Source organism: Tenrec ecaudatus, chromosome 13, assembly GCF_050624435.1.
Source record: "Tenrec ecaudatus isolate mTenEca1 chromosome 13, mTenEca1.hap1, whole genome shotgun sequence".
NCBI classification, from domain to species: Eukaryota; Metazoa; Chordata; class Mammalia; order Afrosoricida; family Tenrecidae; genus Tenrec; species Tenrec ecaudatus.
In genome coordinates this window covers 139,005,374-139,032,551 of record NC_134542.1, presented here as the reverse complement: position 1 = coordinate 139,032,551, position 27,178 = coordinate 139,005,374, and the positions used below count along the sequence as shown (strand labels likewise).

The 27,178-nt window shown below is 44.5% G+C and overlaps 1 protein-coding gene across 1 annotated transcript in view; it reads left to right on the top strand.

Annotated features, from left to right (window-relative positions):
• Positions 1–27,178, top strand: part of TMEM163 (transmembrane protein 163) — a 249,008-nt gene that overhangs the window by 197,012 nt on the left and 24,818 nt on the right. Inside the window, exon 5 of the mRNA XM_075528884.1 lies at positions 7,595–7,691. Within this exon, the coding sequence (XP_075384999.1) occupies positions 7,595–7,691 (97 nt within the window). The remainder of the gene's footprint in view (positions 1–7,594; positions 7,692–27,178) is intronic.

The following is a 27,178-nucleotide window of genomic DNA, read 5'->3' as shown; positions in this document are numbered from 1 at the left end:
AATCAGAACCAGCCATATGTGTCTGCTGCTGACCCCAATCCTTGCCGACTCCTGAAGCGGCTGCATTCCCAGGGCGGAGTTGGCAGATGTCCCTGCCTGCCAGGGACTGGTTGGTTGGTCAGAGCTAGGTACTGGGCTGGAGTCAGGAGATCTGGGACTTATGTTGGGGCATGACTCCTGGCATGACCTTGGACAAGTTTCCTAATCCTTGGTTCCCATTTTGGTTACTTGTGTTTATGAAACAGATCTTTTCTCTCCACCCTCTCGACCCCCATGAAATAACCAAAAAACAAAACTCAGGTCTTGTACATAGCTTCCTGGGGATTTATGATCCGATGTGCAGAATTCTGAGTGCCTGAGGAAAAAGCTGCTGTGTAAACACAATCTATTATTAATAAAACACTTAAAAATAGCATCACACCCTCTGCTAATAATAGCTGATTTAGGCTGTTAGGCAGCAAAAGCGTAGGCCTAGCAGTGCAGAAAGATGCAAGTATTTGAAACAATGCTTCCCTGTTGAATCCTGACCAATGAAGCAAAGCCACAACAGACCCGACTTTGTAAAATATAGGTGACCTGGAACAGTAACTGAAACAGAAAGAATGCAGGTCGGCGCCTTGCTGGAAACCTACTCTTCTGGGAATACAAAGCTAGCATGTACACAGTTTAGCTGCCAAAACTCATGACTAACAAAATCAGAAATAATAGCATTTTGATCATATATAGCGACTGATCAGGCTGCTTTAGATGTGTGTCCCTCTCCACAGTACTGACACCTATACAATCTCCCGCATCAGGTTTCTGAAAGAGCACATTTTGCCTCTTCCAAGTTTCCCATTCCAGGTCAATTTATTCATCCATAAATTTCCCTGTACTGGTTATCATTCCACATCCCCCACATTTTTTAAGACTCAGCTCTAATGTCACTTTGTTGACCTTGGCTAACCTGGTTCAAATTCATTTGACACCCTGGAGAGAAAGGTGGCTATTGGGTGTGAATTTGAAACAACACTTAAAAGATTTGATCTTTGACAAAGGGCCAAAAAATAAAAGCCATGGAATGGAAAGGACTGTTGCTTCAGCACATGGGTCTGGCAACACTGACTCTCTGTTTGCAGAAGAACGAAACAGGACTCATCCATCAGCCCGTGGAGCAAAACGAACTCAAGATGGATCCAAGACCTCACTGTAAATCCCAGAGCTACAAAGACCATCAATGAGAAAATAGGGACAAATTATAGGCCCTTTGCAGGGCATTCATGTACTATCAAATGTAATGAAGGAAACACACAGAAGGCAAAATAGATGACTTGGACATTCTAAAAATAAGACACTGTGCATTAAAAGGATATCATCAGAAGAGTAAAGAGAGTCCATGGAATGGGGAGAAAATCTTTAGCTAAGAGACTCATCTCTAAAATCCATAGAATACCGCCAGAAAAATAAATGCCAAACAACCCAATTAAAAGTGTGTACAGGCATGAACAGATAATTCACTGAAAATGACATTCAAATGGATAACAAGCACACGAAAAAGTGTTCACGATCACTAGCCATCCGGAGATGCAGATCAAAACAGCATTAAGATATCACTGTATACTGACAATGACAGCTGGATTAAAAAAAACAGCCACAAAAATGCTGGAGAGGCATGGAGGGATTGAAACTCTCCGAGACTGCTGATGGGTCTATAAACATGTTTAACTACTGGGCAAAGTGATAAGGTGCTACCGAAAACACCTCAGAATGGAAATCCCATACGATCCAGCAGTGCTCTGGCTGGGTCTAGACCCTCAAGAAGTAGGAGACATAACATGAACAGACATATGCACTCCATGTTCATGGCAGCACTGTTCACAACAGCAAGAAATTGGAAACTACCCCAAAGCCTATCCGCAGAGGGATGGCTAAAGAAGCACAACGCAATACTATACATCATTTAAAAAAGCGGATGAAACTACGAACACCTCACATCATGGATGGACCCAGACAACATTATGGTGAACGAAGCTAGTTAATCACAAAAGGACAAAACCCCAAGACAAAGATGGGCATCTCTTCTCAGGGCAGGTAATCATTTACTCGGGTCTCCAAGCAACATGGTGGTGTGTCTGCCTGATGTTTAAGATCCATTTATCACTCCCTTATTTGTATATCTTTTAAAAAATCGTTTTATTGGGGGCTCATACAACTCATCACAATCCACGCATCCATCCATTGTGTCAAGCACATTTGTACATGTGTTGCCCTCATTATTCTCAAAACATTTGCTTTCTACTTGAGCCCTTGGTATCAGCTCCTCGTATTTTCTATTTGTATATCTTAAAAACTTTTTCCGTCAGATGAGGCTTCACCTCAGCTAGGGTCAGTTTTTGTTTTACTTAGTGGGGAAAGGGACTGGACCAAATAGTTTCTGCCATGTAGCATTGTCCCTAAATAGTAGACACTGTAATGGTGACAAAGGAGCCCTGGTGGCATTGTGGTGTGGCAGTTAGATTTCATGTCAACTCTCACTTGCTTAGGGGTAGAGTCCAACGTGTCTATCAGGTCACAGCCTGAAGATGTCTCCTAGGAGATGTCGCCTGTTTATAAGAGAGACATTGGGGACCCCTCCCCTCTCTCTGTCTCTTTACTACTTGCTTGGACTCTGTGCCTGCTTTCAGGCGTGCCCCATGTGGGCCATCCAACCTTGAAAGCTGTCAGTGGCCTGTCATAGTTCCACTGACCTGGCATCCACTTGACTCCACCTACCAGCTTTTGGTCTGCCTGCATCCCGTTTCACTTTTCTGCATAGTCAGACTACATCCAAGTAAGTCTGAAGAGGGCTCCAGCTAGTATCAGACCCATGGACTTGAGTTACCTAAGTTTTTAACCTGCATAGTTGAACATCCCATATTTTTTAGTCTAAAAAAGCTTCCCAAATGTGTATATTTTAAAATTGATACTATTGCCTGGATTAATGAAACTATTCATAGAATTACCAAATGTCTCATTGGGCTTACTTAAATGATTTCTCATCAAGTTGACAATGATGCTGTCTCTGAAGTGGACCAGGGCTGTCTCTCTACTTTAGATATATGATTGAATTTTAAACTTGCATTACTCATTAGCCCCAATCTAAGAATAATTAGTTCTTATGATGTGGTCCTGCTCAATACTTGCCCTCATGAAGTGTTTACTAAAGATATGGGTGCTATAGCAAAGTGTGTTGATGAAATCACATAGTCCCCAACTATCAGAGGAATAACGTCTGGTCTTAAGAGCCGTATCTTAAAACAAGCAGCCATCGGAGTAAGGTGTTAGCTAAGTCCACACGAAAGGAGCACACCAGCCCAAGTCATTCAAGGATTATAAATAATAAAACCCAAGATCAGAGGAGGGAATTGTATTAGAGCTTAAATTCCGAGCACGTGGTTCACAGAAGCCTCTGGATGACAGTTGTATTAGGTCAGGTTGACTTGAGAAACAACTCCAGAGACACTCATATATGTGTAAGAGAGAGCTTTATATCATGAAGCAAGAGCATATTGAGAAAATATCCCAGCCGATCCCACATCAAGTCCATAAGTCCAATATTAGTACATATGTCCGGTACCAGTCTATAAATCCCTCTTCAGATTCACACAGCACATGCAATGATGCTGATGCAGGAGGACCACAAGCCAGTCAGTGAAAAGTCTTGCAGATCCATTGCCTGTGGAAGCATCTTGGCGTGGGCACAGGTCTCCATTTGGCTCCTCAACAGGAAGGTGAAGCAGAGTCTTTTATCCAGGGAGGAAGAAAGGAAGTTCCCAGAATCCTCATGAGAAGGCCACGCCTACCAGGAGGGATCATCAGGCTGTGACCTGATTGACAGGCTAAACTGCACCCTTTCACTCTTTTATCAAGTCGACATGAAACTGTGTAACTACCACCACAGTGAAAGCCTTCCCTCAGACCATTGATGAAGGATTTGAATTGTCTTGCCCTCAGACATAGTGCATTGGAAAGTGGAATACTACAGATATCGTTAGGTCAAAATTAAATGTAATATAATTTATTTTCCCTTTTGACTCATTTCTAAAATTTGTTCCAGTTTCTATTATCATATGCTTTCACTTGGATTGAGATTTTTCTGTGTTTTGTTGTTGTTGTTGTCATTGAAGTTTTTTTGGTATGATTTCTTTGTATAAAATCCAGAATAGGTCAAATAAATCTATAGAGACATTAACTAGATGAATATTTTCTTTGGGTTATGGCAGGGGAAGTTGGGGCAGGAGGTGGGTAGTTGGGAGCTAGTAATAATGAGTACAGGAATAAAGACAGTGTTCTGAAATTAACTGTGATAGTGATTGCACAATTCTTTAAATAATTTGATTAGGGCTCATACAACTGTTATCGCAATCCATACATACATCAATGGTGTAAAGCACATTCGTACATTCATTGTCCTCATCATTCTCAAAACATTTGCTCTCCACTTAAGCCCCTGGCATCAGGTCCTCATTTTTCCCCTCCCTCCCCACTCCGCCTTCCCTCGTGAACACTTGATAATTTATAAATTATTATTTTGTCATACCTTGCCTTTTCCGACATCTCCCTTTACCCACTTTTCTGTTGTTCGCTTCCCAGGGAGGAGGTCACATGTAGATCCTTGTAATCGGTTCCTCCTTTCCACCCCACCCTCCTTCCACCCTCCCAGTATCGCCACTCTCACCACTGGTCCTGAGGGGATCATCCGCGCTGGATTCCCTGTGTTTCTGGTTCCTATCTGTACCAGTGTACATCCTCTGGTCTAGCCAGATTTGCAAGGTAGAATTGGGATCATAATAGTGGGGGTGGGGTTTGGGAGGAGGCAGCATTTAGGAACTAGAAGAAAGTTGTATTTTTCATTGTGTTACATCGCACCCTGACTGGCTCATCTCCTCCCTGATAGCCTTCTGTAAGGGGATATCCAGTGGTCTACAAATGGGCCTTGGGTCTCCACTCCGCATTCCCCCCCTCATTCACTATGGTAAGATTTTTTGTTCTGATGGTGCCTGATACCTGATCCCTTCAACACCTTATGATGCACAATTCTTTTTAATATATTTAAACCCTTGGAAAATGAATTTGGAAAAATAGATAAGAGAATATGAAAATCATTGTGTAAAACATTTACTCATTTATAAGTTTAATAAGCATATTCATAGATATAGTTTCTGTCTTGGAAAAAGTACAGCCAGAATGCTCCTTGGTCTAGCAAGGATGCCAGGACATCGTCTCACCTACCACGTTATCAGACAGACAGTCCCTGGAGAAGGACACCGTGCACGGTAAAGTAGAAGAGCAGCGAATGAGAGGAAGACCCTCAAGGGGACGGGTGGACACAGTGGCAGCAACAATGGGCTCAAACCTAACAACAGTCATGAGGATGGAGCAGGACCAGGCAGTATTTCATTCTGTGATAGGCTCACTATGGGTCAGAGCTGACTTGATGCCACCTAACAATAAGAATTCAACGATTCACAACTCATTCCTCTTTCCTCCCTCTCTGGGTTGTAGAAACCCAAGTCCATTGCCAATGAGTGGATTCAACTCATGGTGTCGTACAGGATTTTCAGTGGCTGGTTTTTTGGAAGCAGATTGCCCTTGGAAGGATTTATTCCAAGACACCCCTAGGTAGTTTCAAGCCTCCAACCTTGGATTAGCAGCCCAGAGCCCCAATGGTTTGCCCCACCCAGTGATTTCCATGCTGTAAAAAGGCTGCATGTGTTCGTTTGCATTTAGCTGCATCCTATAGCTACATTTACATTTGTATCTTAGAAAGAATAAAAACTACAAATAGAATGTGGGTTAGGTACATACTGGGTTAACTCCAAGCTGCCTTGTCTGTTGCTTTGATTTGGGTTTATGCTATTGGGGTACTGTGGCTGTCCACAGGTATGCTACATGCCTAGAGCAGAGTTTAGAGGGATGTGGGGAGTTTAGAGGGATGCTATTAATCCATCTGGAGAGTGATCACTGTGTTTATTTGATTGTGGATTACAGGATGATCGTGCCTGGGGTATGTGCTCACCTCCTCAGTGACTAACGAGGGAGGGTTGAGCCGTTGGCCAGATGATGGGGACTCCAGGCTGAGATGGGGTTACCAAGAGCTGACTCCAGTCTGTCATTTGTTTTTCCATGTCCCTCTGTCCCTGGTCAGCAGTCAGCATGTTGACGCATGTGCTGTTCATGTTTACCATTGCTTCCTTAGGTTTTCCTTCATTTTCCATCTCTTTGGCTTCTGTTCTTGCCACAGACTTCCCTTGCCCGCCAGCCCTTCCTTGCCCTCGGGCACCTCGCTGCACCCAGCACCTCATCCATAATGTGTCCCTGCTCACCTCCTGTGACGGTATTTCACTTGACCTCATTCTTCCTTCCACTCCCTCATTTCCCTTTATAGACTCACTCTCTCTTGCCATAAATAGTCCTGGCCTCGGCATCAGCTCACGCCTCCTTTTCATCTTTGGAAAACTCCAAAGGGGCTTATCATGCCTCGACATCATGCATGGTACAAACAGTTAACACCCTCAGCGGCCAACTGGAAGGTTAGAGATTAGAGTCTACACAGATGTGCCTTAGGAGCCCTAGTGGCGTAGCGGTTGCAAGTTGGGTTGTGATCTGAAAGGTTAGCAGTTCAAAACAACCAGCCACTCCTTAGGGGAAAGGCAGGGTTTTCTACTCCCGTGAACTGCTAGACTTGGAAACTCACAGAGAGAGTTCTGCCCTGTCCCATAGGGTCACTGTGAGTCAGCACTGACTTGACGGCAGTGAGTTTTTATTTTAGATGTGCCTCGGAATAAAGGTCTGGCAATCTGGTTCCAAACAAACCATTTGGAAACTGTGGAACACAGCTCTCCTCTGATACATACAGGTGAATCAGCAACTAACCGAGTGTGTTTTCTGACTTATCCTGTCAGCTCAGAAGGAGATGTCAGAGTAGGTTTGTCTCTGCCTGTGTCGAAGCTAACTCTAATGGGTTACCTCTGCTGTCTTGTGTTTTCCTTATTTCATGCTCAGGTGTGGGTAGGTGCCATCAAGTCTGTCCCAGCTCACATCATTGCTGTGCACCACAGCATGAAACCCTGCCCAGCCCGGCGCCTCCCTCACCATTGTTCTTACGGGCAAGCCTGTCAATGCAGCCACTGTGCCCACCATCTTTTTGATGGTCTCCATCTTTCCCGCTGCCCCACGACTTTACCAAGCACAGCTGTCCCCATTGACAACAAGTGGTAAAGCTGGGGGCCTCAGGCCAGAGTGTCCATGCTTGACTTCACGCCTTTCGACTGGAGGAGGGGTGGGGTGCCAGGTGCTGCCAGGCAGGGGTTACCGATTTCATGCCCTGCAGACCCTGCCCATGGGCTGTTGTGAGGTTGTGTAGGATGATGAGCCTGCTTCCCACGAGGTAGACTTCCGTGATACAACTCCAAGGACGCCTCACTGACAGCCCTACGACTTGATCACTTGGGGAGTGTGGCCAATTATGACTGGATCCCGTGCCCTGGCTGGGTCATGGTCGCTGTCACTGTGTCAGCTCCTCTGCAAGGTGCCGCCCTCTCCGCTGAGAGTCTCGCTGTTTGCTTCTTTGCAGAGCCTGTGTCATCCTGGGGGTGATCTTCCTTCTGTCGTCCGTCTGTATAGTGGTCAAAGCTATCCACGACCTTTCCACCAAGCTGCTCCCAGAAGTGGTAAGGTCCTGATTCTCCGGTCATTTCTCTCGCTTCCACAGCCCCTGCACTGCCTCCCGCGACAGGCTTGCTGCAGAAGCTGCACATCTGGGGGGGGGGCGGGGGGGTGCTGTAGAAGAACTCATTTCAAGGATGTACGTGACTTGGCAGACAGACGCTCTGGGCAGGATGAAAACATTCCAAAAATACAATAGGTCTTCAGAAAGTTCATGAAAAAATCCCATTAGCTGTTCGTTCTAAATTTCCCACTAGCTATTCAAAGCCCCCTGTAGTGAACTGATTCTGGGTTCTGTGTCCCTTCTTGGGTTCCCAAACTTATTTGGGCTATGACCACCTCCCCACCCCTCACCCCCCACTTTTCAGGAACAAAATTACTCCATTGTCTCCCCAGTAATGAAAAACTTTTGTGCGACAGCGATAGCCCATAATCCAAAATAAAGTGTGGGAGTCTGCTTTGTGGCCCCACTGGGTCCTGCCAGTGCCCACTGTGGCAGACACCCCCTTGGAGCTGTTGGCTGTTTTAAAACCACGTTATCTGTTAAGATCAAGCATTGTTGTTTTTACATGACAGATTGAATTCTTTGCCATTGTTGATCTGCATCCAGTTCATGATGGCTGTGATAAGAATGATTTTTTTTCCCTTTGGCCTTCATTCAGTTCAACACAGAAATCTATGCGACACTGACATTTCAGTGCAGAGACTCGAGAACACAATTACATAATAAAACGTTTGACTGTCCTGTGCCCTGGGTGAGAGTCACTAAGCAACCTGCCTCCACTCCCCGCCTTAAGAATGCCAGAAGAGAATGATTTCACCCACTCTCCAGAGGCGGTCTTCCCAGCAAGCAGCTGATTTGGTTACCCAAAGGTGAAGGGCCCACCCTTACAATGAAGTCTTCTATGTGGAAGCGGCACCGTGTTTAACATGCAAAGATGGGCTCTTCTCTTAGATGTATTTGATCTGAACTTGTGGCTACCTGCAGGAACCCTGGTGGCGTGAGGCGTAAAGGGTGCGTATTAGCTCCAGGCCACCAGCTGCTAGGTCATCAGTTCAAACCCACCAGCTACAATGCGGGAGAAAGAGGAGGCTGCTTGTTTCCATGACGTTGTACAGTTTCAACAACTCTAGGAGCCAATGTTCTACTCTGGGAGAAAGACGACACTTTCTCCTCCCAGGGAGAGTTGCAGACTCCGAAACCCACAGGGGCATTTCTACCCTGTCTTGTAGGGTCAGAAGGGAAGCTGCGCTGCTCCCACAGGGGTAGGAATGCCCTGTGGAACTCAGACAGCCTGGGGGAATCTTTCAAGTTTGTAAGAGAAAGAGAAATGTTTGTGTGATGTGAAGTAAATTAGCACCACATTCAGAATGCAGTACCATTCTGGTTGGGGCTAAGTGATGGACGCTCCTGCTGCTCCTGGCCTGAGTTTGATCCTTATGGTGGAAATTGGCTGTGGCTTAGTGGTTACATGGCAGGCAGCCACAACTCGAGAGAAAGACAGGGCAGTCTACCCCCATAAAGATTGACAGCCTCTGAAACCACCGGGCAGTTCACTCTGCCCTCAGTCAATGCTGACTCCTATCCACCCCTATGGATTGCCGAGACTGGAACTGTTGGTAGGAGGAGAAAGCCCAATCATGCACCCATGGAGTTGTCGGTCGCTTAGAACCGCCAGCCATGCAGATCGCAGCCCAACCTGTAACCACTGCACCGCCGGGGCTAATGATGGGATAGAATCACCTCAATGGCAGTGAGGGGGAGTGGGTGCGGTTGTGGCTGTCTCTGGGCTGGAATCAGGCTGCAGGCTTATCCTTCTAGAAATCAGGAGAAGTGCAGCCAGGCTATGAGCTGTCAGTCTCTGGACAGAACCAGGGAGATGGTTCGTCAGGGCGTCCCTGTCATGGTTGACTTCACGCTGGTCCCCAGTGAAAGCTTCTTGTCCGGGATTTCCGTGGAGTCCTGGCAGTGCATTCTGCGGGGAGGGGCGCCTTTGGGTGACCCTGCCCTGCCCTGCCTGGCAGCCTCTGTCCTTGGTTCTGCAGCACAATTCAGCGAATAAGAACAATTGCCAGAATAGAGGAGTTTTGAATGAGAAAGCCGTAAAGTTAGAAATTTCCCATTCCTGAAGGCCGTTGGCTCTGAGCCTTGGGTGCATTGCCTGCCTTTCTGTGTTGGGGTGGAGAACTCGGTCTGTGTAGGGCTGAGGGAGGGTGATTATGGGATGTGAACCTGCTGCCAGGGTTTAAGTCAGTTTTCTCACAATGCTCACATGGTCTCCTTGGATTACTAATAAACACTCCAAAAGAGCCTTTTCTGACTCTGTATGTGAGCTGAAAGGTGGGCGCTTCAGACGACCCTCCACCCCCCCTCCCCACATGCACTCCTTGGGAGAAGGATGAGACGGCATGTGTTTCTGTAAAGGTTTAGCGTCTTGGAAACCCGATGGAGCAGTTCTGCTTGAGTCAGAATCCAATTGGCAGTAGTGGTTTTTACTAATAGGAGTTACTGTCTGAAGTCAGTTGTTCCAGAAGAGCATTACTCCCTTCCTGCTCTGAACAGCCAGCCGCACACTTGTTACGAAGTCAGGGTGCAGTCAGGGTGTAGTATAGCACCGAGGAAACATGCAACTTTCCTCTAGAGCAGTGGTTCTCAACCTTCCTCATGCCGCGACCCTTTAATACAGTCCCTTGTGTAGTGTTGACCCCCAACCATAAAATTATTGTCATTGCTGCTTCATCACTATAAGTTTGCTACTGTTATGAATCGTGTGACCCTGTGAATGGGTCGTTCGATCGTCAAAGGGATTGCGATCCACAGGTTGAGAACTGTTGCTCTAGTTCTTTAATGTCCCCCCCCCCACTATCATGACCCCAATTCTACCTTACAAATCAGGATAGACCAGAGCATGTACATGGGTACAGATAAGAACTGGAAACACAGGGAATCCAGGACAGATAAACCCCTCAGGATCAATATTGAGAGTAGCCATACCAGGAGAGGAAAGGAAAGGTGGGGGGAGAAAGAGGGAACCGATCACAATGATCTATCTATAATCCCCTCCCAGGGGTATAGACAACAGAAAAGTGGGTAAATGGAGACACCAGTGCAAGACATGAAAAATAATAATAATTTATAAATTATCAACGGTTCATGAGGAAGGGAGAGGGGGAAATGACAGGCTGATACCAAGGGCTCAAGCAGAAAGCAAATGTTTTGAGAATGGTGAGGGCACCGAATGTACAGATGTGCTGACCCAAGGGATGGGTGTGTGGATTGTGATGAGTTGTACGAGCCAATAAAATAATTTTTAAAATGGGGCAGTGGTGAGGATATAGGAGGATGCTTACAGAGGTTGTCAGCTGACTGGTGCCAGAACCTGGACTTGAACATTTGTCTCTCCAGCCCAGGGCCTGTGTGACCTGTCCCTGGTGTTTGAGACCTGGCTATGCTGTCTCGTGTCTCCAGTCTGGAAGGGTGTGCTGTCACAGGCCCTGGGCAGTGTGTGTGTGTGTGTGTGTGTGTGTGTGTGTATCCGTCCCATTCTTGCCGTCACCACCACCATCCCTTACCACCCAGGCCCTCTGAGCTCTCTGCTACCCACCAAGATGTGCCGTCGATTCATGGAACAACCCTCTGGCAGGTGGATGAAGCATCAGTGGGAAATGCAGGACAGTGTGGAATACAGGGTCACGGGAGGAGTGGATCACATGGAGGGAAGAGCTTTTAGGGCAGCTGCTCAGCATGATGGGAGGGACATAAGCTTGGTAGACAGACCTGCTGCAGCAGTGACTTGTTCCTCTTACCTCCTCCTATCTCACCTTTGGCAAGACACCTAGCCTCTCAGATCCCCAGCTTCCTTGTTGATAAAGGGCAGGCAATACTCCCCTCCCGTGGTTTGGGTAGGCGATTTCTTCTAAAAGATAAGACTGGCATCCCAAGCCCGTACTGCTTTGGTGGCTGCTGCTTTGGAAGCTCTGATTGTTGAGGGTTCAGAGCCCCACAAGCTTGTGGGCTGAGGTGATTTCAGGTGGGGCTCCTCGTGTCCGCTCTGGCTGTGGGACCAGCGGTGGGGTGAGGGTTTCTCTGAGCTTCTCTGTTGTGGGGTCCTTCACCCTCCAGTGGCCCTGCCCTGATGCCCTGGATGGAGACAGTGTTAGTCTACTGTAGACTTCAGTCATCAAACGAAGAAGAAAATGAAGAATGACCGGCAGTGCGTGTCATCAACCTAAGTAAGGTCTTCAGAGGCAATGCCTCATTGGGGGCTGACTTTCTAAAACTGATTCTCAACCTGTGGGTCGAACGACCCTTTCACAGGGGTCACCTAAGATAATGGGAAAACACATATTTCTGATGGTTTTAGGAACTGAGACACCGCTCCTCTATTCATCTCCAGATGGGTCCTTCCACATGCAGATATGCCCACACCCGAGTACCCGGCTTGAAGACTATTACCCATGCTACACCATGCTTCAAGAAAAAATTGCATTTATTTGTCATTAGAAATAAATATTTCACACTACATAATTACATATTTTTGTGATTAATCACTATGCTTTATGTTCAATTTGTAACAATGAAAATACATCCTGCCTATCAGATATTTACATGACGATTCATAACAGTAGCAAAATTTACAGTTATGAAGTGGTAACAAAAATAATTTTATGGTTGGGGGTCACCATACCATGAGGAACTGTGTTAAAGGGTCGCGGCATTAGGATGGTTGAGAACCACTGTTCGAAAGGGTCCCTTTGTGTGGCTGAATGCCCTGGGCAGTGGAGTCTTGGGGTTCAGGCGATGGGAAATGAAGTGAGGAAGATATCTTCACACACAATTCCTTCCTACTGGGGGATCAGCTGTTGGGAGGGAGAAAGCTGAGGCTTTCCACTCGCATGAAGAATTTACAGTCTCAGCAACTCCCTTGAGCAGTTCGACCCTGTCCCATAGGGTCGTTCGGAATATGAATCAACCATGGCAGTGCGCGAGAGGGGATGAGCTGAGCCTGTAACTATTTGGTGATGGCGGGTTGAGATTCTTGATGTTGGGCAAGAGGAAGGGCTTCTATGGAAGTTGGAAGACCCTTTGTTGTTGTTGTTTTAATTCTGGAAGCTTCAGGCAACGACCTTGGAGCTGTTTTCTCAGCTTGGGTTGCGTAATGTGTCAGGCTCCTCTCGTTCAATAACCTGTAATTCCTGGCTCCACCGTCAGCAAGAGACATCTTCTAAATGTCATGGTGAACATAGCTAAATCTAATTAGAGACTTGTGTCAGCTAATAATTCTTAAAACAACAACTATGCACAGTTAAGATCCTTAACATATCCTAACCATCTGTGGGAGTAATGTGGTGTCAGTTTGTTAAATAGGTTATAGGGATGGGGTCACAGCTTGATGACCTCATTTGGAGGTGGGGTGAAGATAAATAGCTCACTGGAAGTCAGATACACTCACTCCCTGTGAGACAGTCCTGTTGACAAGCCACATGGAGCTATGCTGATAGAGCCAGAGCTCTGGAGCTGGAGGAGTCATGTGGGGACCCACACCAGTGCTGAGATGCTTCCACTCTCTCTGGATCCACTAGAGTTTCCACCCACTGGCCTGTGATCTTCCTGCACTTGGCGTCATTGCATGGCAGTGTGAGTCAGAAGAGGAATTTATGGACTAGTATCGACATATGGGGTAATATCAGACTTAAGGACTTGAACTGGACTGGGCTGGCATGTTTTCTTAATGTGCAATTGCTTATTGACATAAAGTTCTCTCTTACACACATAGGAGTGTCTATGAATTTTTCTAGTCAACCCAGACAAACACCATCACGGTCCAGAGAGAGGCAGAAATTCACTGTGTAGCTGTCAGTGACATCTCTCGCTTCTCCTGTTTCAGACAGAAAAGCTCTATTACCGTATAGACTCATGTATAAACCAAGTTTTGAAGCACATTTTTAATGTAGCTTTTGTGGTAAAGTTAGGTGCCTCGGCTGATATTTGGGTAGGTTTATACTCAAGTATATACAGTACCTCAAAAAGTTTGCCTCTTCACTAGTCCTAAAACTGAGGCCCTCCAAGTTTCTAGACAGAAGAGAACTGAGAACTTAAGAAAGTGTGGGCTTTTATTGACTGAGTACATTTAAGGAGACTGGAGTCCAGGAATGCACCTGCAGACATCTGGCCAACTGGTTTTCAATAAGACTGCCAGGACAGCTTAGGGTGAGGTAGAGAATGCTCTCCCACAAATGGTGTGCCGCCATCATGTTTTCATGAGGAAAACACACCAGAGACCTCTGTGTAAAACCCAAGATGATAATAAAATTAAACGACACAGAAAAAAGATAATCTTCGTAACTTTGAGAGAGGCAAAGCTTTCTTAGATTCGGCATCCAAAACATAAACGATAAAAGAAAATGCTGATAAATTCGACTTCATTAAAAATGAAAAAGCAATCTTAGTTTCCCCAAAGACACTATTAAGAATAAACCAGACAGCACGGCCAACACATACATTAGACTAGCAGTTCTCAACCTGTGGGCCACGACCCCTTTGGAGGTCGAATGACCCTTTCACAGGGGTCACCCCATTCACAATATTAGCAAAGTTACAGTTATGAAATAGCAACAAAAACAGTTTTATGGTTGGGGGGGTCAGCACACCATGAGGAACTATATTAAAGGGTCGTGGCCTTAGGAAGGCTGAGAACTGGTGCACTTGACAAAGGACTTGTATCCAGAACATGTAAAGACCCGTTGCAGCTTGAGAACACAAACAACCCAATAAGAAAACACATCAGAGACTATAAATCTATAAAATCTATAAAAAACAATTTGGGAAAGAAGGAAAAACCAAGTCAGGAAGCAAATGAAAGGAAGCCCTGCATTCTTAGTCTCCAGGCAACTTCAGGTTAAAATCACCGTCAGACATCACTACATAGCTGTCAGAATGACTAACGTTAAAAGCCAGGCAAACCCAAACTGTGTGGGGCATCTAGACCATTCACACACCGGTAGTGAGAGTCAAACAGCGCATACACCACTGTGAAAAATAATTTGGAAGTTCCTTTAAAAACTGAAAGCATACATTTATTCCATGCCTTGTCCATTCCATGGCTAGGTATGTCCCCAAGGGAAATGAGAAAGAGCTATCTTAACAGAAAGACTCTTCCACACATGACTTTTGGAGTTTTCTTTCTAATAGTCAAAAGTGCCCATCAGCGGGTAGATGGAAGAACAGATTGTGGTATATCCATTCAGTGGCAAACTACTCAGGAAATATTAATAGTGATAAAAATACAAATATCATTGCTCTCAAAATAATTAATCTGGTCAAAAGAAGCCAGGTGAAAGGAGTATTCGATATGGTTCACTCTAAGCATTATACATACAAAATCATCTATAGTTTCTGGAGGCAGAGAGCAACTGCCCAAGGACAGGGATAGCAGGAATCCTAAGGGGCGCGCTTTCCATCAAAGTGGTGATGGAAAGTTGACCTTACTCCTGGTGAGGGTTTCATAGGTGTAAACTTGTGACACAGCTGATTTAGCGCACACTTCATAAATATGTGCAGCTTGAGGACATCTTGAGGCTGAACTTGGCTACAAACAGCCTCCCACTGATAGGTCAGAGAGGAATTGTGCTTGGATTCCTACAGGATAGAGATCTGAAATGACTAAGAAGTGAAGTGTTGTCTTGCCTGTCGCCCATACATTCAATATCTGGGGTGTTGACAACACCCCTGAGAAGTTGAATTACAAATAGAGCTGTGAGAAGAAGGCCACGTGTATGACGAAAGGGAGAAAATCTAAATAGTTTGCTAAATATAAACCACTGTCATTAGAAGCAGATAATACGAGGAGCTTTGCTGAACAGGACTCCGCCATCCTTTGCTGGAGCACCCTGGAAGCGCCTGCTGGTAGTTGTAGCTCTTGAGAGCAGTAACCATTCGAAGCCTCTGTAAGCAAGGTCCACACATGCTTTCAGGCTGTGGCATGCAGTACAGTATCCGTTACTTCTCTGCTCAGATGTTACCTAGGAAATGGCTGCACAGGAACCCCTGACCGGGTCTCATTTCCACACTGGGGGAGCCTTGGATTTCATCATGACAGGAGAGATCTGTGAACACTCTGAGGTTCTGTTCTGTCTGCTAAGCCTCACTCCATTTTCTACCACAAAAAGCTGCCCCTCACTGGTTCATGAGACCATCACAGTATTTCCAAAGAGTCATTAGGCTCACCATCTTTTTTTTTAAGATCATTTTATTGGGGGCTCTTACAGCTCATATAGCAATCCATACATCAATTATATCAAGCATATAATTGCCATCATTATTTTATAAACATTTACTTTCTTTTTGAGCCTTGGTATCAGCTCCTTTTTTGTTTCCTCTTCCCCCTCCCATACTCATAACCCCTTGATATATTATAAATAATTTTTATTTTCATATCTTACATCAACCAATCTCCCTTTCCCCAAGGTTTCTGTTGTTTGACCCTGGGGTGGGGTGGGGTGGGGCTTGTAGTTATGTGTCCATCATTTCCCTCGGTTCCCACTTTCTCCCTTCCTCTCTCTACCTTCCTGGTATCCCTACTGCCATTTCTATTCCTGACCTGGATTCTGTGTGTCGTGAGCTCTTATCTGTACCTGTGTACATGCTCTGGTCTAGCCTGCAGTGAATGGCAGGACTGGAGTCATGAAGGTAGCGGGTGGAGTGGGGATGAACAAGCCTCATGGAAGCCTCAAGGAACCAAAGGAATGTTGTGTGTTTCATTAGTGGTATCCTGCACCCTGGTTGATTCATCCCATCCTGGTGTCCCTTCTGTGAGGGGATGTCCCATTTTCTACAGATGAGTTTGGGGTCTCTGCTTTGATCCTCCCCTCGTTCTCAACAATATGTTTTTTTGTTTGTTAGGTTGTTTGTTTGGTTTGGGTCTTTTGATGCCTGTTATCCGATCCTGTCGACACCTCATGATCACACTGGCTGGTGTGCTTCTTCCATGTGGACTTGTTGCTTCTCTGCTAGATGACCTAAAGGCTTGTTTAACTTCAAGCCTTTAAGACCCCATATGCTATAACTTTTGATAGCTGGACACCATCAACTTTCTTCACCACATTTACTTGTGCACCCATTTTGTCTTCAGGGATGGTGCTGGGAGAGTGAGCTTCATACAATGTCAGGTTGTTAGAACAAAGCAATCTAGGGTTGAGACAGAGTTTGAGTGGAGGCCCAAAGTTCGTCCACTACCTCAATGTATTGCCATGTAAATATATGTACGTACACCAGTACCTCTCTTTTTATGAGTTAATGATTACATATGTACACCTCTACCCATAGCTTTGGTTCCTAGATCTTTCTGTTTCCTTTGACCTTCCTCCTGCCCCACCATCATTCTCGCCCATCTTCTCTAATTAATTCCTCTCAGTTAGATTGCTGTTACTCCAACACCCCCAGGATCTCTTCATCCTCCTCGTTGTTGATTTTATTTCCCTAGTTGTTCTACTGTCTATGGTATTCTTTGGTCATCGCTCCTCTCCCCTGCCTCCTCCTCCCCCCAGATCCCTCCGGAACCTTCAGTCCCTTTGCTTTCTCCTCGAGCATGCTTCCATCGCCTATTTTATATAAGTAGCAAACCAAGAACAATGGAGACAAAATAAAAGGAAAACAAAAGATTGAATAAAGAGAAAAAAACTAGCAAAATCAGAAAGCATACATAATTCTAGATCTGTGTGCTGACCTTTAATGACTATGTCCCCACTGGCCTGGGGGGTTCTGGGAACTTCCCTTCCTAGCCTGAAGTCTATTTTAAGGACTCCTCGGGGGTTTATGGCTTTGCTTTGCTCCCACTGCTGATCTGTTGTGTTCCCTTCTTGGTTCGCCTCACTGTGGGGGGTTCAGACCAGACTCACTCCCCACCGTGTGTCCCCAGTATTGTCCTCTGGGGCAGTCTGCTCCAGCGAGGGGACATTGTGTCTCAAGCTGTTGTCGGCCCTACAATCCTCTCTGTGCCTTAGCAGCTCCGTGCAGGGACGTCATCCTCAGGGCTTGGTGTGCCAGTGTGGGGTCTAGTCCCTCATTACCGCTGTTTCCTTCTGTGTGGGTGTGTTTGCTTCTGTGTGGGTGTGGCCTCTGTGTGGGTGGTGCTTGTGTGGGTGTGGCCTCTGTGTGGGTGGTGCTTCTCTGTGGTTCAGTGTTGTCCTCTGTAGCACTTACTTCTAGGGAGGGGTCAGTTTGGCTCTCATTGGGGCCAGCCCTGTAGCCTATTCTGTTCATGTGTTGCTCCTTGCGGTTATGTTTCCCTCAAGGTTTGGTGCCCCATGGTAGGGCCTGTATGTACACTCCCAATTCTGTGGAGACACAACCAAACCACCTCCCGCACCTGGGTGGATTAGTGCCCTACTCCCCCAGTGCCATCTTCTCCCTCTCCCCTCTCTACCTTTTCTCCCTCTTCCTCCCTTTCCCCTTCTTTGTGTTGGAATAACATGTACATCCTTGAGTTTGGCCTGTACCCCACCTGACTGCCTGTACCTCAACCCATATAATGTGAGATAAGTGGCTTTTCTTCTATGCCTGCTATACTGGTTATACTTACCTCAGTGTTTTCATGTTGTACCCGACCTTTTGTTATTGGCTAACTTTGCTCAGCATAATTTCCTCCATCTCTTCCCATGACACAGTGTACTTCATGTGATTATCAGTGCACTTTAGTGATGTGTGGTACTTCATTGACTATATGCCAGAGTTTTCTAACCCACTCGTCTACAGATGGAAATTTAGGTTGTTTCCAATTCTTAGCAATTGTGAATTACACAGCACAGATGACTGGTAATGGTCTGTTTCTTACCTCTTCTGGGTAGATGCCCAGTAGAGGGATAGCTGGGCCATAAGGTAGGTCAGTTTCTATTTGTTTTAGATATTTCTAGATGGCTTGCCACAGAGACTGTACATATCTACATGACCACCAGGAATGGAGGAGAGTTCCTATTTTGTCATATCCCCTCCAACATTTGTTCTAATTTGTTCTAATTAGGGTTATCCTCAGGGTGATAGGTAGTATCTCGTGGTTGTTTAAATTTGCATTTCTCTGATGGCTAATGATCAGGAGCATTTTTTCATAAGTTTCTTGGCCATTCGAGTCTCCTCCTTAGTGAAATTTCTTTTCAGGTCTTTTGCCCACTTCCTTAGGGAGTTAATGGTTTTCTTCTTTTTGCAGGCTAGGAGGGTATTGTAGACTTTAGTAATAAGCCCCTTCCTTGTCTGTTATGTCATTGCTTATAATCCTCTCCCAGCCTGTGGGCTCACTTGTTACTCCCTTGGTGAAATCTTTTGATACACACAGGTGTTTTATCCTTAGTATATCCCACTTGTCAGTTTCAGTTTGTTTCACCTGTGTATGTATCCTTCCCTATTGCAGTTAGCGTATATATTCCCTGAGCCAAGGTTCTGATATGTCCTGATTCCTTCCTTAATGGTCCTGATATTTTGGGGTTTTAGTTCTAGGTCTCTGATCTGCCTTGAGTTTTTTCTTGTACATGAAGTGAGGTAAGGATCTTGTTTAATTTTTCTACAGGTGTATAGCCATTGTTTCCAGCACCACTTGTTAAAGAGGGCAGCCACCTCCCACTTGATGCTTTTGGGCCCTTGTTGAAGATCAGTTGCCTATATGCTGATGGATTTATCTCTGAATTGTCTGTTCTTTTCCATCGGTTGAGTATCTGTCATTATTCCATTAGCACGTTGTTTGACCACTGTGGCTGTACAATAGGTGTTAAGTCAAGTAATACGAGCCCTCTGACTTTGTCCTTCTTCTCGAAGAGTTCTCTGCTACTTCTGGGCTTCTTCCCTCTCCATATGAAATTGGTGGTCAGTTTTTCCAATTCTTTGAAGAAGGTTGTTGGTATTTGAGTCAGGATAGCATAGTGCCTTGGATAAGATTGACATCTTTACTGTATTGCGCCTTCCAATCCGTGATCATGGGTTATTCTTCCATTTGTGGAGGTTGCTTTTGCTTTCCTTTAGCTTTCCTTGTATAAATCCTTTCTTTTTTTGGTTAAATATAGCCCTAGATATTTCAGTTTTTTCTTGGTAATTGATCTCTTCTTCCATGGTCTTATCTGGTGAATATAGCAAACAAATAGACTTCTGTTTATTTATCTTCTATTCTGCCATTCTTCCATATTCCTCTAGTGCTGTCAAAACACCATTGGTAGAGCTTTGGGGATTTTCAATGTATCAAATCATGTCATCTGCAAAGAGCAATAGTTTCACCTCCTCCTCTCTAAGCCGGATACCTTTGATGTCCTTCCACTGCCTTTTGTTAGCTAGGACCTCCATTATGATGTTGAATAGAAGGGGAGACAAGGTCCATCCTTGCTTGGTACCTTTTTTCAGTGGGATTGTTTTCGTCTTTTCTCCATTAACTGTGATGTTGGCTGTTGGCGTTTCATAAATAGCTTGTGTTAACTTGAGGGATTTTCCTTCAAACCCTATATTCTTGAGTGTCTTCATTAAGAATGAGTGTTGGATATTATCAAATGCTTTTCCTGCATCCATCAATATTATCACGTGTGGCAGTTACATAATCTGTCAACTTGCGAAGGGGTAAAGTCTGACCTGTCCATCAGGTCACACAGCTTGATGACCTCATTTGGAAGCACAACAGAGATAAATAGCTCGCTGAAGGTGGGACACAGACTCGGAGAGACATTCTTGTTGATGAGTCACATGGACTTGCACTGATGTGGTCAGAGCCCTGGAACTGGAGAAGCCACCTGGAGACCCACACCAGTGCTGAGATGCTTTCACTGGCACTTGATCCAAAGACTTTCCATCCACTGGTCTGTGATCTTCCTACATTCAACATCATTGCATGTGTTGCATGATTCTGAAGAGGAATTTATAGACTGGTATTGGACATATGAGCAAATATCGAACTTAAGGACTTTAACTGGATTGGGCTGGGAGGTTTTCTTAATAAACAGTTACTCTTTGATATAAGGTTCTTTATTACACACATGAGTGTCTCTGGATTTGTTTTTCTAGTCTACTCAAACTACTACATCATGTGATTCTTATCCTTTTTCTTATCAATGTGGCAAATAATGTTGATGGACTTTCAGATGTTGAACCATCCCTGGAATGAATCCCACCTGATCATGATGGATGTTTTGTTTTACCGTATATACTCATGTATAAGCCGAGTTTTTCAGCACATTTTTAATGCAGTTTTTGTGGTAAAATAAGGTGCTTCGGCTGATATTTGGGTCGGCTTATATTCAATTTTGTATTCTATTGGCCAATATTTTGTTAAGGATTTTTTGCATCTATATTCATTAGAGATGTCGATCTCTAGTTCTTGATTCCTATGCAATCCTTGTGCTGTTTGGATATCAGAGTTACCCTGGTTTCATAAAGTGAGTTTGGGACTTTGACGTCTTTTCTATGCTGTGGAATAATTTGTAGAGGATCAGTGTCAACTTTTCCGTGAATGCTTGATAGAATTATCCTGTGTAGCCGACTGGTCTGAGAGCTGTTTTCATTGGTAGTTTCTTGAAAATCATCTCTATTTCTTCTTTTGCTATGGGTTTGTTGAGTTTCTTGACCTCTATCTGGGATAATCTAGAGAGTGATTGTTTTTCCAAGTATTTGCCCATGTCTTCCATATTGTTGAATTCATTAGAGTACAGACTTTCATAGTACTTTGTGATTATCCGTTTAATCTAGTTGGAGTCCGTTGTGATTGCCCCAGTTTCATCCCTCATCCTGGCTATTGATGTTGCTCCTTCCATTTCTTCGTTAGGCTTGCCAGTGGTCTGTAGATTCTGTTGATCATTTCAAAGAACCAGGTTTTTGCTGCATTGACTTTTTTTGCATAGTCTCTTGTCTTCCCACTGATTTAACTCTGCTCTGCTTTTTATTATTTCTTTTCTTTTGCTATTGGAGGGGGTGTTCTTTTGACTCTGTTCTAGTTGCTAGACGTTTTGTGATTGTGTATCAGTCATAAGTCTCTCTTCCTTTTTCATATATGCATTTATTGCTATCAAACTTACTCTCATAACTTCTTTTGCTGTACTCCATAGATTTTGTAGTCTCATTTGCATTAGTTTCTAGAAACTCCCTAATTTCTCTAATCCACGCTGGTACCCATTCATGTCGCAGGTCGTTATTAATCCTCCAGTTGTTTGCCTTTGTTTTTCTGGTCAAACTTGTGTTTATCTCCAGCTTTGTGACATATGGTCTGAGAGGCACGTCTGAATAATTTAAGTTTTAATGTTTGAATTTACTCAGGCTTGTCTTGTGTCCCAGCATGTTGTCTATTTTAGAAAATGAGCTATGTGCACTTGAAAAGAAAGTGAATATTTTTTTTGCATTTGTATCTAAAGCTCTACAAATGTCTATCAGGTCCAGTTGTCTACTTGTGGTGTTTAGCTCTGTAGCCTCCTTGCTGAGCTTCTTTTCCAGTGATATCTTTCTGATAGCAGTGTATTAAAGTCATTTACTATGATTGTTGAATCTATGATTTCTTTTTCATCTTTTGAATAGTTTGATGAATTTCATAGGTCTCTCATTATGCACATATATATTTCTTAAGCTCCTGGTTCCTTGTCTACTGATCCTTTGAGCATTATATAGTGCCCCTCCTTGACTATTGTGTTGGTTTGCACCTTGAGGTCAATTTTGTGGAAGATTAGGATTGTAACCCTGTTCTTTTAAAGTTGCCATTTGGCTGGTATATTTTCCCTCAGCCTTTTCTTAGTCTATGTTTGTCTGCAAGTTTCAGATGTGTCATTTGCAGGCAACAGATTGATGGGTATGTTTCTTAAGCCAGTCTTCTAGACTTTGCCTTTTGATAGGTGGTTTGAGGCCATTAAGATTCAGGTTATCACCATGTGTGGATTCATTGCTGTCACCTCATACCTTTTGTGTTGGGTGTTCTCCTGTCTCCCTACACATCACTGTGCTGTATTTGTGTGTGGGGCTTCGTTCTTGCCTTCTTTTTCCTTTGAGGCAATGTTATCTTGTTTTTGGCATGTTGACTTCTGGGTGGAGTTAGTTTATGGTGGTCTTCTGTTTGTGCTTGGTGCATGTTGGCCTTCTGACCATAGTGAGTCAGCAAGGCTTTTCCACAGGGTTGAGTGTTGTGTGGCATATTCTTTGAGTTTTCCATGTCCTGGAAGACTCTTGTTGTATATCTTAGTAGATAGCTTGGCAGGGTGGAGGATTCTCTGGTTGGTAGGTTTTTTTTCCTTTTGTCTTTCAGAAGATGTTAATCCACTCTCTCCTTCGCTTTATGGTATCTGATGAAAGGTCTGAACATATTCTTACCTCAGCACTATTGTATGTGACCCCCCTTTTCTCTCTTGTTTAACTTAAAAGCTTCTCTTTATCCTCAAAGTTGTATAATTTAATTATTATGTGCCTTCATGAGTTCTTCCTGATGTTTAGACTAATTGGTGCCCTTTCTGCTTCCTGTATGAGTAGCTGAATCTCATTAAGGTGGGGAAGTTTGCTTCTAGAAATTTCCTCGCTAATTTAGCTGTTGACTTCTTCATTGTGTCTTGTTCTGGAAGACCAATTAATTTGATATCATTCTTCTTCATACCATCTGTCATTGATCTCAGGTTTTCTTTCAACTGATTATCTTGTTTGACTGTCTTTCTGTTTGTTGAAGTCTGCCTGATTGTCCTCAAGGTTGCTGGTATGAATGTCCAATTTTCTAGTCTGTTGGTGAGGTCTGTGATCTTGTGTTTTGCTTCTGTTACCTTATCCATTAGTTCTTGTATTTCCTTTTGGTACATGGACTTCATCCCCTTTGGTCGTGGACTTCATCTTGTTTATCATTGTATCCTTGTTTTTCGTTGCCCCCCCCCCCCATACTCTAAGCAGGATTCTGAAGATTTCTTTTTGTGGTAGATTAACATCTGGTTCTTCTATGAACAGCATTAGGTTTGTGACTTCCTCCACTGTTGTGGTTTTTTTGTCTTCTTGCTTTCTTGTTGAGGGTGTTTAGGTATGTTGCTCTTTGCGTGTCATTTTGGAAGAACTGTGTACCATGTTCCTGGGTGGCCAAGAGACTCTGAGCTCTTTCTTTGTGTGACTGGTAAGAGTGTTTTTGAGGACTACCTATGGCCTACTATGGTGGTGGGTCGGCCTGCTATAGAGAGAGGGTGCTGAGGTGACTCAGTGGCCGGTGGATGTTGAGGAGCTCAGAGTCTTGGAGGAGGCAGGCCACTGTAGGTATGTCACTGGCCATTTGGGACAGAACTTCAGCACAGGCATAGGACTGTTCTGGTAGATCTACCAGCCCCAAACTGGTAGATCCAGTTTTTGACTTGGGCTGTGGCTATCAAAACCTGCTGGCTTTTCCCATTTTGTTATGTTAAAATCCTAGGTTGTGTATGGAGATTAGAGTTCTGGCTATCTTGTTACGTTAATGCTATGGACAGAATTCTGACAACTTAGATTCAAAGTTACGCAGAGGATTACAACCTGGAATTGAAAGTGTTAAAAAATTTATTTCCTTTTTATAATAAGCTTGTTGAGTATACCCTGGTATCAGGGCTATGTCACACTGTCCCCAGAGAAAGGGGACCAAATTAGTGGGATGGGTTTGGGCCTGACTGGATCTGAGTTCTCCCCCACCTTCACTCCAGTGTCACTCTATCCCATACAGCACTGCCAGTTGTGCTCTGGGAACTGCATTCTGTCATAGGTAAATATCCCAGTGGCTCTTCAATTGCTGCAAGTAATTGTCTAATTATCAATCGTTACCCACACTGGCAGGCATGGAGCTGGGGAGAGGCAGACAGGAAATGTCCAGTGTGATCACTCCTGGCTGGGGAGGGGAGCTGCAAAGCCCTGGACTGCAGGTGCAGGGCGGATAGCAGAGAGGGTAACTCTGGTATGAGGTCCTGTGGCTAGTTCTTGGAGGCTCCCTGTGAGCCTGGGATGATGACCACTTTTAGACAAAAGCCGGGGAAAATTTCTGCTCCCTGCAGGTCTCATATCTTGGGTGTAGGAAGTGGTGGCAGATGCCATCCTGCTGGACCTGGAGAGGGGTTCAAGGAGCCTGCAGGCAGACACGGTGAACTCAAACCTTTTCAGAGAGTTCTTGAATGGCTTTGTGGGTGAAAATCACAAGGGATGGGGGGGGGTGAGAAAATGTTTGAACCAGACCCTATTATACTGAATCTATTTTTAGAACCCAGCACCCCAGTACTGGCCTCCTTACCTCTTAATTTTCTGGACTAACAGCATAAACGCTGGCAGGTGATTCTACCTGGACGCCATGTTGACTACGTTTCTCACCATTTTGTAATATCAGAAATGGATCTTCAGATTCAAAAAGCTAAAATGCTTTCCTCCAGACTACAATATCAGTGTGTCTATGATGTGTGATGAATGGAGTCAAGGCTCTCAACAAAGGGATGAGGGCTCTTTTTGTTCCTCGACTTGCATCTTGGAAAATGTCACATAAAATTTGACATCTGAAAATTAGCTTTCAAGAAAAAGCTAATATAACTCTGTTGCCTGATGGAGGACGTACAGCCCATTGAGACTCAGTCTCAGGAGATCCTGAATAAACTCCAGGACTCAGGTTTCTCCACATGCTACTGAATGACACTGAACGTGACAGCCCCTGTGATACTGACAGTATCAACCGGTACTGTGAAAACCTCTCTTAGGTGACTGCTGGGTTAGGGTAACCAAGGAGGGAGAGAAGGAGGCGTGTTCATTCCTTCCCGCCCCCTTTCCAGCCCACTCCAGGGCCCTGTATTTAAGAATGCTATTACTCCGCATACATGGATCGTCAAGAGTCTGCATAACCAATGGAAACCAACACAGCAGTGTTTATCCTGGGATTGTCAATGCTCTTTAGGTCTTGTTTTGGTTTTTGTGCTTATCAAAGATAGGCGTTGTTAGATCAAGGTAGAATCCTTGACTTTTCTCATGCATCTACTCTTGACCTTGAAGAATACTTTAATCTCTTGGTGCTTGGTTTTCCCTCTGGAATATGAGAGCACACCAACAGAGCACTTTGTTCTCCCATGTGAGGTTTTTGTTCTGTTTTTGAATCATTTTATTGGGGGTTCTTAGAACATTCCATCCATCAATTGTATCAAGCATATTTTTACATATGTTGCCATTATCATTTTCTAAACATTTATTTTCCATTTGAGCCCTTGGTATCGTGTAAGGTTTTAAGAGCACTTTCTATATTCAAAGAAAATTAAAAAAAAATTTCCCCCAAAGGTGTTTATTTAACATGTAGAGAAAATGTGTTTTCCAATCACTTTTCTTAAGTATAATGTGAACAGCATGCTTCTCATAAAAATGTCTGGGTTTTGTTGTTTTGTTTATATTTACAGAATGAAAGGAATCATTGAATTCTTCTGTATCTCCCCAGTGTGGTTAAACACACACATCAGGATGGGGTTCCTCCAGTGATGGCCTAGGCCACTCTTCCATACACTTTTAACGGCTAGTATTTTTCTAAGGGAAACTACCACGGCTTCCTTATGAGGTGCCTCTAAGTAGACTCAAACCTCCAAACATGCAGTCTAGTGCCTTAGCGATGTGATATGCACCACCAGTTCCTTTTAGTCCCACCTGATAGCGTGAACAATGCTGTTAATTTGGAATATTTTATCTATCGGCTGTTGTTATTGCTGTAGGTGTTGTGTTTGTCTGGGTAGACTAGAGAAACAAATCCATGGAGACACATACGTGTATAAGAAAGAGGTTTATATACAAGAGCAATTTAACATTGAGAAAACATCCTAGCCCAGTCCAGATCAAGTCCATAAGTCCGATATTAGCCCATATGTCTGATATCAATCTATAAAGTCCTCATCAGATTCACAAAACACATGCAATGAAGCTGAATGCAGAAGATCACAGGCCAGTGGGTAGAAAGTCTTTGGATCCAGTGTCATTGTAAGCATCTCAATGCTGGCAGGGGGGTCTCTGTGGCTTCTCCAGCTTCCGAGGTCTGGTTGCGTCCACCTGGCTAGTCTTCTGCAGTGTCTCCCAAGGAGTAGCAGAGAGAGAGAGAGAGAGAGAGAGAGAGAGAGAGAGAGAGAGAGAGAGAGAGAGAGAGAGAGAGAGAGAAAGAGAGAGAGGTCTTCCGCCTCCAGGAAGGAAGTACCAGATTTCCTAGAATCCTCAGGAGAAGGCCATGCTCACAGAAGTCTCATTGGCTATCTCCAGATTGACAGCCTAGAGTCCACCCATACACCCTTAATCCTTAAACTGACATCAGATTAGATTACCACCACAGGTGTCATTGAGTCAGTTCTGATCCAGGTGACCCTGTGTCCATCAGAATGAAACTTTACCAATCTCACAATTGTTATGTTTGAGCCCATCACGGTAGCCAGTTCCAGGAAAAGTAGATCATGCTCGGTAGAGTGGACGGGCAGTGAGAAAGCGGAAGACCCTCGACAACATGAGGCTATGAGTATCTAGTGACAAAGTCAGCAGTTTGAACCCACCAGCTGCCCT